This window comes from Aristolochia californica, unplaced genomic scaffold (genome assembly GCF_029961685.1).
Source record: "Aristolochia californica isolate CCGP_79_NKW_82.1479 unplaced genomic scaffold, dmAriCali1.0.hap1 SCAF_3, whole genome shotgun sequence".
NCBI classification, from domain to species: domain Eukaryota; kingdom Viridiplantae; phylum Streptophyta; class Magnoliopsida; order Piperales; family Aristolochiaceae; genus Aristolochia; species Aristolochia californica.
Window position 1 is genome coordinate 15,906,039 of NW_027181992.1, and position 16,849 is coordinate 15,922,887.

The 16,849-nt window shown below is 38.7% G+C and overlaps 1 protein-coding gene and 1 pseudogene across 1 annotated transcript; both read left to right on the top strand.

The window, feature by feature from the left end:
- Positions 1–371: 371 nt before the first annotated feature.
- Positions 372–2,199, top strand: LOC137959404 (uncharacterized mitochondrial protein AtMg00820-like). Its single transcript, XM_068806792.1, has 3 exons — positions 372–432; positions 1,650–1,753; positions 1,942–2,199. Exons 1-3 carry the CDS (start codon positions 372–374, stop codon positions 2,197–2,199), a joined length of 423 nt encoding a protein of 140 aa, XP_068662893.1.
- A 10,021-nt stretch (positions 2,200–12,220) lies between these two features.
- LOC137959405 (uncharacterized) overlaps positions 12,221–16,849 on the top strand; it is a 28,433-nt pseudogene continuing 23,804 nt past the window's right edge.

Below are 16,849 nucleotides of genomic sequence, written 5' to 3' on the forward strand. Positions count from 1 at the left end.
CTACTGAAGTGTCATCTACTATGTATTCATATCATAGGGGAACTTCTTCTGACCGTGGCCGAGGTCGTGGCAGAAATTATAATGGAGGATGAGGAAGAGATGGAAGGAATAGATTTTAAGGAAGAGGTGGAAGGAATGGTTATGGAAAAACATATTGGAAAGAATGCACTAGTTGTGGGAAACTTGACCACACTATAGATGCATGTTTTTCAGACAAGCAATGCCCCTTTTGCAAGAAATATGGCCACGTTGAAGAGGTGTGTTATAGGAAGGCTAATGAAGTATTATTAAGTGCTACAAAGGAGGAACAACTTACCACATCAACCAAAAAGAAAACCCTTAATGATGATGAGTATGAGCTATTTCAGAAAATGAAGACAATGTTGGGTTCTTCTAGTTCCTCAGCAACTACTGCTGCCACTACTACTTCAGGTATGCTATCTGCCTCATCTTCATCCTAGATAATTGACTTAGGAGTCTCCGAGCATCTTACAGGTAACAAATATTCATTACATTCTTTATCTCCGTGTCTTTCACACAGGTTTGTTACCATAGCTGGCAGTTCTCAAGCCAAAGTCCAAGGTCAAGGATCTACTTTTGTCACACCATCACTTCCGCTCACTGATATTCTATTCGGCTTCCCTTTGAATTTATTATTTGTTAGTCAGCTGACAAAATATTTCCATTGCTCTATTACCTTCTCACCCACATCATGTGTATTTTAGGATCTTATAACGAAGTAGGTGATTGGTGGAGGCCATGAACAAGGGGGGCTTTACTACCTGGATGTGCAAAAAATAAATATGGTTTCCACCAGTGAAAATGAGACAAGGCTATGGCACAACTGGTTGGGACATCCATCTGCACAGTCCCTTCATAATATGTTGCCTACTCTTAAGGTAAGGTAAGAATTTCATTGTGAGGTTTGTCAAATGAGTAAACATCAGAGGAGTACATACTCTCCTCATCCAGAAGTCAAAAGTGTTACTCCATTTACTTTAATTCATACTGATGTCTGGGGGGCCTTGAGTGTCTTGAACATCTCTCAAGCAAAATATTTTATTAAATTTATTGATTATTTCACTTACACAACTTGGTTGTTTGTATTTAAGGAGTGTTCTAAAATACCATTGATTTTTAGGTCATTTCATGCTATGGTACTCACACAGTTTGGTCACTCTTTTTGTCAAGAAAATGGCATTATCCATCAGACATCATGTGCTTACACTCCTCAATAAAATGGTGTAGTCGAATGGAAGAATCATCATATTCTTAAGGTAGCTCAAGGTTTATTATATGTCATGAAAGTTTCCTACTTTTATTGGCCTCATGCAGTCCTTATGGCTTGCTTTCTTCTAAACCGTCAACCATCTTCCATTCTTGGTAATAAATCTCCTTACTCTAGATTATTACCAAATGATGATCCATTTTCACTACCTTTGAGAGTCTTCGTCTGTCAATGCTTTGTTCATAATTCATTTCCCAGAAACAACAAACTTGACCCTAAATCTATCAAGTGTATCTTCTTGGACAAAAGGGTTATGTTTGTTATAGTCCCACTCTTCAACATTTACTTGTGTCAAGGGATGTAACATTTTTTGAAGACTCCTCATTATATTCTGACAATGCTCCTCCTATTTTGTCCTTAGTACCAGATTCCCCTCGACTGGTTATGCCCTGTGACATAGAAACTTTTCAACCCCCAGAGCCAGTGGCTGACACCACACCTGTCAAGTTGACAGATCCCACTGAGGTAAGTCCTTCCTCTCCTATTGTTTTTGGTCCTCAATTTGATACTCGCCCTATTTTTTAAGGAAAGAACCTAGATCATGCACTAGACCTTCTACTGCTCATCCCATTGCAAATTTTGTGTCTCATCATCACCTCTGACCTCTATGTTGCCAGTTTCTTTCTTCAATTTCCTCCATATGTATTCCACAGTCCTATCAAGAGGCTCTACAACATCCAGGGTGGAAGGCAGCAACGGATAAAGAAATGCAGGCACTTAATGACAATCATTCATGGTCACTGGTTCCTCTTCCAACAGATAAGAAACTTGTCAGTTGCAAGTCAGTTTATACTTTCAAACATAATCCGGATGGATCCATAGCACAACTGAAGGGTCAACTAGTTGCTAAAGGTTATACTCAGTGTTATGGTATTGATTATGAAGAAGCCTTCTCTCTAGTGGCAAAATGAAATCGGTACGTATATTATTATCTCTGGCATCTAATTCTTCATGGCCGATATATCAACTTGATGTGAAAAATTCTTTTTCAAATGAAAATATTAAACCACCTGGGTATGTGGTTGAGGGGGAGTCAGTATGTCGACTAAAAAATTCCTTGTATGGTCTCAAACAGTCCCTCGTGCATGGTTTGAGAAATTTAGTCATGCCCTCATACGGGCCGGATTTTATAGATGCTCTAGAGATCACTCAGTATTTATTGAAAACACGCCGAGAGGCAAGGGAATTCTAGTAGTATATATTGATAATATCATTTTAAGTGGTGGTGATTCCGAGGGCATCCAGAAAAAAAAAGAAAAAATATGTGCTGAATTCAAGACAGGATCTTGGACTACTCAAATATTTTCTGGGTATTGAAGTATTACAATCTAGACATGGGATTGTGCTATCCCAAAGGAAGTATATGCGCTTGATCTACAAGAGGAGACAGGAATGATGGCCGCTCAAATACAAAATTATGTGGAGGCACAGGAGAAGATGTAGATATTGGGAAATATCAAAGACTAGTGGGAATACTTATTTACCTGTGTGTAACAAGGCTGGATTTATCATATGCAACAAGTGTGGTGAGTCAATACATGCACAAACAACAACTTAGTCATTGGCAAGCACTTGAAAGGATATTATGTTATCTGAAAGTAGCTCCAGAAAGAGGGCTTCTCTATAAAAATCTCTGTCACTTCAACATCGAAGGATTCTCATATGCTAATTGGGCTAGATCCCTAGATGATAGGAAATATACTTCGGGATTTTTTACGATGGTTGGAAGGAATTTGTATACATGGAAAAGCAAGAAACAAAATGTAGTAGCACGGTCTAGTGCAAAAGTAGAATACAAAAGCATGGCACACACAGTTAGTGAATTCCTGTGGATACGATCTCTTCTCACTGAATTGGGATTCTACGAAGAAGCTCCAATGGGTCTATATTGTGATAATCAAGCAGCAACACACATTACATCAAATCCAGTCTTCCATAAAAGAACAAAGCATATTGAAGTGGACTACCATTTTATACGAGTAAATTTTCAAGCAAGCCTTTTTATATCTAAGGCATATATAATCATAAGGTCAAGTTTTAGATATTCTCACCAAGCCGGTCACTCACAAGAGTATTTCTACCATTTTTAGCAAGTTGCATCTACGATGTTTTCTCACCCCTAGCTTGGGAGTATTATAATGTGTAACCCACTAAGGCATATGAGCTGGTGGGACCCACCATGAGGACGTGGGATGCCAAGGGGAGTCCTCACCCAAGCTAGCACGAGTTAAGAAGATAAGAACCACAAGCTGAAATGAGTTAGAAGACATGAAGATCTAGTGAGACCCACAAAGATACCACAAGCTGGAATCTTATCAATATGAGCTGGCCTCCTCCCTTATGTCAACGTTATTGAAGAATGTAATTAAAATATTTAAAGTTTAATTATATAAGGACTATATCAGTTCCTCTACAATAAATAGAGGTGTTGTAATTTGGAATTAATCAACTTCTACATATTCTCTCTTGAGTTCATCTCTCTCTCTTTGCTTGGCGCACACGTTTCTTCTCTTCTTCCCTTTACTATACCTGAGAGCTTTCTTCCCCTTTTCTTCCTTTTCTTCATATTGGAAAATGGATTCTAAATTCAACATTATGGAATTATCTCTCTCTGAAGTTTTGCATTTCCATTTTAGATGTCATGTTTTGTTTTAAAATCCAAACTAGAGTTTTAACTCTCCCTTTTTTCTCGTAAGCAAAATGATAAGGCAAATAGATCACAACAGAATTTAAATTTTAGAGTTTATGTATGAAAAAACTCTAAAACAATAATAAATGTAAGAAAAGAAAATTTATTCACACACCACAAATGAACACCAAAGTTTTGTTATCCATATTTAGGAAATTCCACTAGTACAACCCCTAATTGCTTGAAATTTTATAAGAAAGAGATTTCTAATTGATCCTAACATATTTTTAATATGGATATGCATGCATGAAACATGTTGAAGTTGCAAATGATTAAAGGATCCAAGACTTTTTAGGAGAACAACAAATGCTCATTAAATTCTCAAGTGAACATGTGGTGACAATTACCCAAGACATACAAGCAATTTTTACCCCATCTACAAAAAGTTGTCCTAACAATTATAAATCATTGTAAAGTGATTGATTGATCAATCATGAGTATCGAACTATATTTATGTAAGAAATGACTTGTGGAATAGGAGTCAACACTCAGTTAAATCGCCCGCTACCCCATGTTCGATGTTTGCAAACCCTAATATATAAAAACTAAAAGAATTCGCAATCCCTAAAAATTACAGAGACTTTTTGGAATTATCTCTCTCTGCATTTGTTCGTTTCCATTTTAGATGTGAAGTTTTCTTTTAAAATCCAAACTTGAGTTTTCACTCTCCATTTTTTCTTGTAAACAAAAAGATAAGGCAAAAAGATCAAAACAAAATGAAAATTTTAGTTTATGTATACAAAAATCTCTTGAAAAATAATAAATTTAAATAAATAAAATTTATTCACACACCACAAATGAACACCAAAGTTTTGTTATCAATGTTTGGGAAATTCTACTAGCACAACCCCTAATAGCTTGGAATTTAATAAGAAATGGATTGATCCTAACATGTTCTAAATATGGATATACATGCATGAAACATGTTGAGGATGCAAATAATGTAAGTATCCAAGATTTTTAAGGAGAAAAACAAATGCTCATTAAATTCTCAAGTGAAAGTGTGGTAGCATATTTACCCGAGCCAAACAAGTCATTTTTTCCTGATTTGAAAAAAGCTGACCTAACAATCATTGATCATTGGAAATTGATTAATCGATCAATCATGAATAATGGGCCATATTTTTATAAGAAATGAATTATTTATTAGGAATCAACACTCAGTTAAAAATCCCTCGGTCCCACTTTTTTCCTATGATTACAAAACATAATATACAAAAACTGAAAGAGTTTAATATCCCAAAAAATTACAGAGACTTTTTGAAATTATCTCTCAATGCATTTGTGCATCTCGGTTTTAGATGTCAATTTTTATTTTTTTCTCCAAAATTGAGTTTTTACTCACCCTTTTTTAACATAAGAAAAAAGACCAGGCAAATAGATCACTAAAATGAAACTTTAAGAGTAAAGAATTTTTTTTCACACACCACAAATGAACACCAAAGTTTTGTTATCCATCTTTGGGAAATTCCACTAGTACAACCTCTAATAGCTTGGGATTTTATAAGAAAGAGATTTCTAATTGATCCTAACATGTTTTAAGTATGGATATGAATGCATGAAACATGTTCAAGATGCAAATGACCTAAGGATCCAAGACTTAAGGAGAACAACAAATTCTCATTAAATTCTCAAGTGAACGTGTGGTGGCATATTTACCAAAGCCAAACAAGCCATTTTTTCCCATTTAAAAAAAGTTGACCTAACAATCATAGATCATTGTAAAGTGATTGATCGATTAATCATGAGTAACGAGCTATATTTTTGTAAGAAATGACTTTTGGATTAGGGATCAACACTCAATTAAATCCCCCGCTCCACACCCCCCCCCCCCCCCCCCCCCCTCTACTTTTTTGACGTTTGTAAAACAAAATATATAAAAACTAAAAGAGTTTACAATCCCTAAAAATTATAGAGACTTTTGGAATTATCTCTCTCTAGATTTTTTCATTTCCATTTAAGATGTCAAGTTTTCTTTTAAAATCCAAACTTGAGTTTTCACTCTCCCTTTTTTCTCGTAAACAAAATGATAAAGCAGGTCACAAAAAAATGAACATTTTAGATTTTATGTATGCAAAAACTCCAAAATAATAATATGTGTAAGTAAAGAAAATTTACTACCAAAATTTTGTTATCCATGTTTGGGAAATTGCACAAGTACAACCCCTAATAGCTTGAAATTTTATAAGAAAGAGATTTTTAATTGATCCTAACATGTTTTAAATATAGATATGCATACATAAAACATGTTGAAGATTCAGATGACCTAAGAATCCAAGGCTTTTAAGGACAACAACAAATGTTCATTAAATTCTCAAGTGAACGTGTAGTGAGATATTTACCCAAGCGAAACAAGCCAATTTTTGCCCATTTACAAAAAAGGTAACCTAACAATAATAGATCATTGTAAAGTGATTGATCCATCAATCATGAGTAACGAGCTATATTTTTGTAATAAACCACTCATGGATTAGGAGACAACACTCAGTTAAATCCCCTGCACCCCCTTTTTTTATGTTTGTAAAACATAATATATAATAACTAAAAGAGTTTACCTTACCTAAAAATTACAAACACTTTTTGGAATTATCTCTCTCTGCATTTGTGCATTTCCATTTTAGATGTCAAGTTTTGTTGTAAAATCCAAACTTTAGTTTTCACTCTCACTTTTTTCTCGTAAACAAAAAGATCAGACAAATAGATCACATCAAAATTAAAATTTTAGAGTTTATGTATGCAAAAAATCTAAAACAACAATAAATGTAAGTAAAGTAAATTTACTCACACACAACAAATGAACACCAAAGTTTTGTTATCCATGTTTGGAAAATTCCACTACTACATCCCCTAATAGCTCTGAATTTTATAAGAAAGAGATTTCTAATTGATCCTAACATGTTTTAAATATGGATATGCATGCATGAAACATGTTGAAGATTCAAATGATCTAAGGATCCAAGATTTCTATGAAGAATCACATATGCTCATTAAATTCTCCAGTGAACGTGCGATGGGATATTCACTCGAGCCAAACTAGCCATTTTTTTCCCATTTACACAAAACTGAGCTAACAATCATAGAACATTGTAAAGTGTTTGATCGATCCATCATGGGTAGGGAGCTATATTTTAGTAAGAAATTACTTATTGATTAGGAGTCAATCCTCAGTTAAATCCCCCACTCCCCCATTTTTTGATGTTTGCAAAATCTAATATATAATAACTAAAAGAGTTAACCATACCTAAAAATTACAAACACTTTTTGGAATTATCTCTCTCTGCATTTGTGCATTTCCATTTTAGATGTCAAGTTTTGTTTTAAAATCCAAACTTGAGTTTTCACTCTCACTTTTTTCTCCTAAACAAAAAGATAAGACAAAAGCTCTAAAATCTCTAAAACAATATGTTATGGACTATATAGTAGGACGAGTCATCCAGATGCGACGTGGATGAGTTGGTGACTCATGGGAGCAGTCAGTACCATAGGCATTATATGTTTCTTTATTTCATTATTTGCTAGTAAGTAAGCCATGAATGGCATTATTATAATAAACTATATCTTGAGCCTCGACATGATTGCTTTAAGAGGCTAACGAAAGGGAATGAGAAGCTAAGCAGAATTTTTAACCTAATCAGGGTTGGTGTTCTCCTTGACGAACCCAAGGTTCAGGACTCCCTTTGACGAGCCTGGTTATCCATCGTTCTTCAATCCATCTCCTCTCCATTCCATTCAGTGAGTACTCAATCCGTCACCATAGGACGCCCTGGTAGATCAAGACGTTAGGGTGTGAACGAAGATCCCTCAAACGACCTCTCCCATCGTTGAATCACACGGGCCATGGTCAAAGACCACAACACATTGGTATCAGAGCAGGTCAGTGTGGGAGAGTCATCTAACAACACAGAATTGCTAGCTAGCAACAAAGAGATGATACACGCAGGGCAAGAACAAAGTGAAATTAGATTGGCGGCAAGGCAAGAAGAAACCGAGGAGAGTCTTGTGGTGTTGTTGGACAGTATGGTCTCTCAACAGGTAAATTTACAAGTTGGAGCTTTATCTCATAGAGTATATGAAATGATTGGGGGAAGAAATTCAAACCCACGAGAAAGGGAAAGAAGCCTTGCGACCAGGCAAGGGCCACATTATGCTAGAGGCACGGAGCATCCAACACCAGGAGGAAATTTTAGTTCCGAAGGAGGGACAATTCTGAGATACACCAAATTGGAGTTTCCAATTTTTAATGGGTCTGAGGACCCCTTGATCTGGCTCTACAGGTGTGAAATTTTTTTTTCTCACCAAAGGATGGCTGAAATAGACAAAGTGGGATTGGCTGCCTTCCACATGCTCGATGAAATGGGGCCATCAATTAGAATTGGAGTATCCAAATTTAGATTGGTAGGAATTTAAAGATTTGTGTACAATCTGGTTTGGGCCACCGGCTCAAAGAAATCCATTGGGGGATTTGGTGTTGCTGCTCCAAACCGGGTTGTCGAACAGTATCAAAAAGCATTCCAAGAAAAGTTGGCCAGGGCCAGCAAGGTTGTGAGGGTGGACCAACATGTAGGTCTTTTTACAGCAGGCTTGAAAGAGTCCCTACGCCTAGAAGTGGAACTCCTTGCTCCTACGGATTTAGCGAGAGCAATGAATTTGGCTAGAGCATTAGAGGCCAAACACAAAATACAGTCACACAAGCCTACATGGCAAGGGGGGAAGACATACTGCTAGTGCCCACAACATAGGACCACCATGGTGTAATACTGTTAATTCAATTACTCCTCAAGCCCCTAAGTCGAGTCCTTCTCAACCAACATTTATCAAGAAATTGAACAGACCCGAGATGGAAGAAAGAAGGGCCAAGGGATTATGTTATAATTGTGATGAACAGTATACGTTTGGTCATCAATGTAAGAAATTATTTTGGTTGGAAGTTACTGATGAACAGGAAGAAGTGCCAGAGGTTGAAGAAACACAAGTGGAGGAACCAGAGATTTCTCTCCATGCCATCATAGGACTCCAGTCCACCACTACCATGCAGGTGTGTGACTTAGTCAGTGAGAAACTACTACTTAGTCTTGCGGACTCGGGCAGCACTCATAATTTTTTGAGTTTCAATGCTGCCAAACATTTACAACTACCCATACAACCTCAACCTATAGCTACAGTCTCGGTGGCTAATGGAGAAAATTTCAAAGTTATTGGATCAGCAAGGCCATTATGTTCTCCATTGAAGGTAAACCATTTTCAGCAGAATTTCTCATAATTCCACTCACAGGCTTTGATATGGTTTTGGGGATTAAATGACTCCAAACGTTGGGACCAATCTTGCGGAATTTTGCTGCATTAACCATGACCATTGAGCTAGAGGGCAACAAGGTCACATTACAGGGTCGTAAAGCTCAACTCCCAGCACATTTCCACGTATTTCAGCCGGAACTGTGTCCACCTACCACTCTTGCGAATTTACTGGAGGACTTTACAGACCTCTTTTAGGAACCGACGTCTCTTCCACCATTGAGCCACTATGACCACCCAATTTTTTTGAAGGTAGGATCCAAAGTGGTAGTTTGCTATGCACACAATAATATTATTATTTTAATATTTTTTCTTTAATTTACTTTATTTATTTCAGTTTTAGGCCACATGGGTATTTTTGGAATATTTTATTTATAGGGGTATTTTTTTAATATTTTACCTTAAACCCTAACAGGGTGAACCCTATTTAAGGAGTAAGTGTAATGAGAAAGAAGAGCATTGAAGTATTGAGAATTAGGTTAATTCTAGAGTAAACAGGCTTGGAGTTCTCCTCAACGAGCTCTAGGGTTTTCAAGCTTCCCTTTGGCTTGATCTTCATCGTCCTCCTCTTCCTTCCTATGAATCCTTGTGTCAAATTTGGGACCGTAACAATTGTTATCAGAGTGGGAACACAATGGGTTATTCTCTATTCCAAAAAGAAATTATTATTCTGCACAAGGTATGTGATTTAATGGAAAAAGTATGCAAAGGAATGTGAGAAGTGAAAGAATCATTGCAAAAGGAAATGCTTAGAACTTCTATTGAATTTTTTGCGCTAAAGAGGGATATTGGTGTCGTAGAAAAGAAGGTCATATGACCTGAAATCTCTGAGCAAGACGTACGTACAGATGGGAAAGCAACAGAAGTTGTCTCCGATGGGAAAACAGACCACAAGCCAGAAAAATTAAAAATTTTGTCCTGTTTACCAGCCGAAGTCCCTGCGGAAGATTTGGGTGCGACCTCAAATCCGAACGGGCAAAAAGGTCAAGCTTCAGAAAAATTCAAGATTTCGGTGCAAGGAAATCCATAGCCGAACAACAACAATGAAGATTTGGGAAAATCGGAAGGGTATGCTGCCAAAACCCCGTCGGTAAGGGTTGATTTGGGTTCGACCTCAAAAAATAAATCCTCACGGCGAGAAGAATGTCTCCCAGCATAGGAGAAGGTAATATTGCCGACAATTCATCCGACAAGGAGGTGTTTCCGAGAGCCTGTTGTCTCGGAAAATCCTCAAGAGGCAAAGCCCCAAAGGGCTGCCCTTCGCCATCGGACACGAAGGAGGCTCCCTTGGTGCCATCGGAAGCAAGTCCGATGGGATGTGACTTCCGGCCATCACCTCTCATTGTCAATCCAGCTCTCAGCAGTCCAGCGAGGAACCTACTTCAACGTATTTTGGGGTAAGCTTCTGAAACGCCATCGAATTTCATGTCTAAACAATTTTTCCATGGGGGTGATGGGCCTCCAAGGGGCTGAGCATCAGCAGTGCAGCTCAAAAATTGGGGATGAAGGTTCTCTGCTTTGTGAAGCAGAGTAACAGTGCCAAAGTAATGGAATTTCGGCTGGGGTGTATGCATTTAGAGAGGAAATTTTTTGGAGGATGCCAGAATTCATAGAAATTTTTTTATGGGGACATCAACACTTGCACCTCTTCAGTTTTATTGTAGTGAAGAAGCAGCTGAAAATTTTATGGGGACTGCTGAAATTTTTTTCAGAAAAAGAACATTGCAGTCCCCATCAGATCAGATATGCAGGCTATAAGGGTGTTATTGCCTGTTGGCCAGGAAATAATGATGGATACCATCTCTCCTTGAGACCAAGCATGAACAAATTCCGTTCTAACCACAGAATGCTTGAAGTGGTCTCATGGTCTTACTTCCAGTCTGGGTTCTTAAACCGTCAATTTGTGCCATTACTTTCAACCTTGGGTATCCTTGACGATGTTTTTGAGAAAATGCAGGATAGGATGAATTTTAAGTTGAACACGATTCTTGAGAATGCTGATGTAGCATACGAAGTTCTAACTACTTCATGTGCTCAGCATGGCAATAATGCTGCCATGATGTTAAGTGCTGGTTTCAGGCCTCAAACTGAGCCTTATCTCAGAGGTATGCTCTCTTGTCTGTGGTTTGCCCAGGTAGAGGACCTTTTACACAAGGCTAGGATCTTTGTCCCATTGGGGAGATGGTTGCTAGGTTGCTTGGATGAACTTGGGGTACTTGATATTCGGATTCTGGAAGTTGTTGACACTCCTGGGTTGCATTATCCTATTGACTATCGCCATGGTTGTCCTGCATATGGTCTCACTTGCATGGCAGAAATGGGGGGGACAAGGTTCCAGCACCAAACCGGGTGCCAAAACAACAACACAATATACATTGTTGACTGCTGAAACTACTGATGGGCGTGCTGTCTATGCTGATGGGTTTGGTTCAGCAGCCAAATTTAAAAAAGACAGTGTGGACAGTAGTGCGTATAAGCCTCTTGCACTTGTTGCCGATGTGAAGGTGGAATCTGACATAACTGCTGCCATGTGTTTGCAAATGTTGATAGCTTGACCAACCGAAATGGCGACCCAAAACTTCTTTCTGAAGCTGTTGAAGCTAGGTTAAAGGTGATACGAACATTGAAGGGATGGTTTGAGCAGATTTATAAGGTGATTGGAGACAAGTACCAAGGGCTGCACCTGTACTTGACGAACCTGGTTTACATCATAGATGATGAGAAGTTGAACCAATTGTTTTCTGAGTTTAGTCTACTTATTTCATGCAAGTTTTTTTCAGTGACCTTGTTAAATGTGTTGCGTGGTATATATGCTATCATAACAGGTAGTTCGTATGGCCCTATTGTGAGAGGAGATTCACAGGGTGGTAAGTTCAGTTTGCCATTTCTTGGTTCTGTAACATATGGAGATAGATTTATTGGTTCTGCACAGAAGGTTATTGCCAGTGGGGAAATGGTTAATGTGCACCTTGCCTGGACAGAAGCAGTGGCCCACCCAGACGACCGGGTGGAGTATGCGTTGTGGACCAATAGCAATGTTGAGTGTGGGCTTATGTGTGACATGCTGATACAATTTGTGAAGGCTTTCAAGGGTGCAGCACAGTTACTTGAACAAGGCGGATACAGCCAGTTCACTCCTTAGTTCTTAGGTATTCACATTTCTGAATGGCACTGCTGCTGAGATGTTTTGGGTGCATCACTATGGGGCTCAAGCTGTGGTTGAAGGGGTTGGTGATCATGGGTATGAGTACCTGCTGGGTGGTACTGTAGCAGTAGTTGGGATACCTGGTAGCAACTGTGCTCTGGATGGTCCACTTCTCCTTTATGTTTCTCAGATGATTCCTGCCCCTGCTAAAGGTCGATTTATTGCCCTTGGGCGTCCCTTTGCTGGTAAGGTCTGCACTGGTATGATGGTTAGCATTATGGGCCCAACTTCTGCACCGGGCCAGCAAAATGATTTATATATGCCCAACGTCCAGAGAACTATCATTTGGATGGGGACAGCGCTGGAATCTGATGCCGTTGTTCCTTGTGACCGTACAAAGTCTTTGGTTGGATTGGATCAGTTCCTTAATGCTACTTTGACTGGTACGAAAGAAGTAGTTGCTCACCCAATTCGAGCTAGGAAGTTCTCTGTGTCCCCTATGGTGCATGTTGCTGTCCACTGCAGCGTTGCTTCAAATCTTTCCAAGCTTGTTGACGGTTTGAAATTGCTAGCCAAGTCCGATCATATGGTTGTGGGGTTAGGGGATAAGGTTTCTCCAACAAATATCGAAGAAGGCATGTGCGTGGGTGTTGACCGCAACAAATATCAGATTCAGATTCCTTTGCCTCCAAAAATTGATCCTAGTGTTACTATGACTGTTGAAGAAAAGCTTGATGTGACATACAATGATGTTGGTGGTTGTAAGGAGCAGATTGAAAAGATGCGAGAACTTGTAGAGCTGCCTATGCTCCATCCTGATAGGTTTGTTCAGGTGGGAATTTATTTGCAAGCCTGTAATGAGCTGGTTGTAAATTGATTAACATGATTGTAGGAAACGGATTGTTTCCTTGATCTTGTAATCTATTCCTTGATTTTAGGATCTAAGTTGATCCTAAAATCAGTACGTATTGTATTATAAATTGCTTCCTAAATGGAGAAGAATATATCGTCGAAAAATCATTCTTTGAATCTCTGTTATTGTTTTTTGGTTCTCTCTATTTCACATGGTATCAGAGCAGGAGAATTATCCTCTCTTTTCCGTCGCCGAAAGTCATAGCTAAGTGCTCCCATAATCGTCGAAGGAGGAAGCCGAAAAGAGAAAAAAATCGACGGAGTTGTAGAACTTTATTTTTTTTCTGCAACTCCGTATTTCGGCTGTCCCGAAGCCAAAAGAACGTCGCCGACGACCAACGACAATCACTGAAGATCGAAGATGACCGCTGACGACCGTTCCACCTACCCTTTATTGCCGCCGATCTCCACTGTCGCCAAGGGAAGCCAAATTGCCAAAAGAGAACAGAGTTCTGTGACGACGGTCTCGTAGCCGACGAGCGCCGACGATCCCTAATGAGCGCCGACGACGGGACCACCACCCCGTTGTCGCTGCCAACCACCGTTGTTGCCGAAGGAAGCCGAAGCTCTGGAGATTATTGGCTATCCGGAGTGGTGGGATTTCTCAAAAAAAACCCGTAAAAAGATTGTTGGGAAAGCTATGGTGACATCCATGGAAGATAATTAGGAGCTACCTACTGCAAATGTTGCCCATCTAGGTATTCTCGATAATGCATTAGTATTTTCTGTACATTCTAAGAATAGACCTTGGATTATTGATACAGGTGCATCCGATCACATGACAAGGGATCCCAGTCAATTACAATCTATCCTACCTTCTCCACAATCTGTTATTTCAACAACCAATGGTAGTATCTCTCCTATTACTGGGGAAGGATCTGTTATATTATCCAATAATCTGACATTAGATACTGTCCTTGTAGTTCCCTCTCTTGAATATATTTTTTTTGTCTATTAGCCAAATTACTTCCACTCTTGCTTGTACTATAACTTTTTGGCCCTCTTTTTGTGTCTTTCAGGACATTCTAACCCTGAAGATTCTTGGTTATGGTGTTAGACGGGGCAAACTCTACTATGTGGAGTTGATAGAGAACGGGGGATCGAAAATCAGTCAGACAAATCAAGCTAGCAGTGAAGATAATCCTCAAACAACTGTATGGTTATGGCACCGACAATTAGGCCACCTTTCCTTTGGTTATCTTAAGAAATTGCGACCTCAAATTTTTTCAGGTTTGACTGATGTGCTTTTTTATTGTGACGCATGTGATTTGGCTAAGAGCCACCGTATTGCTTATTTACCAAGTTTGAATAAAAGTTTCAAACCTTTTGAGGTTATTCATTCTGATGTTTGGGGTCCAGCCAAGGTTCCCTCTATTTTTAGAGCTCGTTACTTTGTGACATTTATTGATGAATGCACTAGAATGACTTGGGTATCTCTGCTTATACAAAAGAGTGATGTGTGTTGAGGATTTCAGAAATTCCATACAATGATACATACTCAATACCAAAAGCAGATTCGTGTTTTACAATCTGACAATGGTACTGAGTTTGTTAATGCTTCTCTCAAAAAAATTTTGACCACTCATGGAATTCGTCATCAAACTTCTTGCACCTATACTCCCCACCAGAATGGATTGGCAAAAAGAAAGAATAGAAAACTTTTGAAAGTAGTGCGTGCCTCTCTCTTTGGCATGAACATACCTCGATTTTATTGGGGGCGAAGCTATCACATCTGCTGCCTACCTCATCAATCGAACACCTTCTAGAGTACTTGATTTTCAAACTCCTCTACGTAAGCTGCAATCCCTGATTTCAATTCCCCATCTTTCGAATCTTGAACCCCGAATTTTTTGGTGTACCGCTTATGTTCATAACCCAAAGATCTTGCGAAATAAACTTGATCCATGTGCCAAGCGATGTGTATTTGTTGGCTACTCTGAATTTCAAAAAGGACATCAGTATTATGATCCACACACCAACAAGCTCCATGTGACTCTAGATGTCTCCTTCCATGAATTAGTACCTTATTATTCAGGGGGAGTTTCTTGGACATCTCTTCAGGGGGAGAGTTCAAATGAAGAGAATGTTCCACATGAAACTAACAGAGGTGCTGAGTTTATTGACTTAGAAGCGATGAATGAATTTTTCAAGTGTCATGATGTGCAACAAAACTGAGATCCAATAATTTCACCTGAAGAACCCCCAGAGTTGCCCCCATATGCACTAACAACTGAAGAATCAACTCGAAATGTTCCTCCTTAGGTAAATACGAATCCTGTGTTTGATGAGTCTAATGAAACATGTCTTCCTACAGAAAACATAACCACTAGATATCTACAAAGATTGAATAGGGGAGTTCAAAAAAAATAGTATAAACCTAATCTTGAAGCCAAGACCAAATACTCAATCAATAACTATGTGTCCTCCCATAGGTTGACTAAATCATATGCATTTACTGTTGATCGATTATCCAGGGTTTCTATTCCTAGTAAAATGCAGGATGCATTAGCTTATCCAAAATGGGGAAAAAGCGATGAACGAAGAGATGGAGGCTCTACAAAAAAATGCCACTTGGGAACTTGTTCCCCAACCTAAAGGAGTAAGAACAATTGGATGTCGATGGGTGTTCACATTGAAACTCAAACGGGATGGAAGTATTGACAGATATAAAGTTCGGCTAGTTGCAAAGAGATATATGCAAAGGCATGGGATAGACTATCAAGATACTTTTGCACCAGTAGCAAATCGAGACTGGCCTCTACAACAATTTGACGTTAACAATGCCTTCCTCAGTGGAGACTTAGAAGAAGAAGTCTATAGGGAACTACCACCCGGCGTAAAAAGTGATTCTTTGTCTCAAGGTGAAGTTTGTAAATTGAAGAAATCATTGTTTGGGCTGAAATAGTCACCTAGAGCATGGTTTGGGAGATTCTCGACTACAATGAAGGAGTTTGGTTATAAACAAAGTAACTCAGATCATAATTTATTTATAAAACACAAAGAAGGAAAGGTAACAACTTTAATTGTATATGTTGATGATATGGTCGTGACAGGAGATGACCCAGGTGAAATGAAAGCTTTATAGGAGTATTTAGCCACTAAATTCGAAATGAAGGATCTCAGACAACTTAAATATTTTTTGGGAATTGAAGTTGCAAGATCGAAACATGGAGTCTTCCTTTCACAGTGAAAATATGTGTTGGATCTTCTAGCCGAAACCGGAATGCTTGACTGTAAACCAATAGAGACGCCCATGGAAATGCATCATAAACTCAGAATTCTTCCAGATCAAATCCCAGCAGACAAAGGACATTATCAGTAATTAGTTGGAAGATTAATCTACCTATCACACACAAGGCCCGATGTAGCATATGTAGTAAGCGTTGTGAGTCAGTTCATGCATGCACCAAGTGAAGAACATATGGAAGTAGTCTATCGGATCTTGAGATACTTAAAGAGTGCTCCAGGAAAAAGGTTTGTTATTTTCAAAAAATGGTATCTCTAGTATTGAAGGATATACATA

Excerpts from the sequence above, each read along its gene's own strand:
- LOC137959404 (XM_068806792.1), top strand. The coding sequence starts at position 372 with ATGAAGACAATGTTGGGTTCTTCTAGTTCCTCAGCAACTACTGCTGCC. Across the intron at positions 433-1,649 it reads TGCTGCCACTACTACTTCAG|TACCAGATTCCCCTCGACTG; the intron begins GTATGCTATCTG and ends TTTTGTCCTTAG. Across the intron at positions 1,754-1,941 it reads AGTTGACAGATCCCACTGAG|TCCTATCAAGAGGCTCTACA; the intron begins GTAAGTCCTTCC and ends TGTATTCCACAG.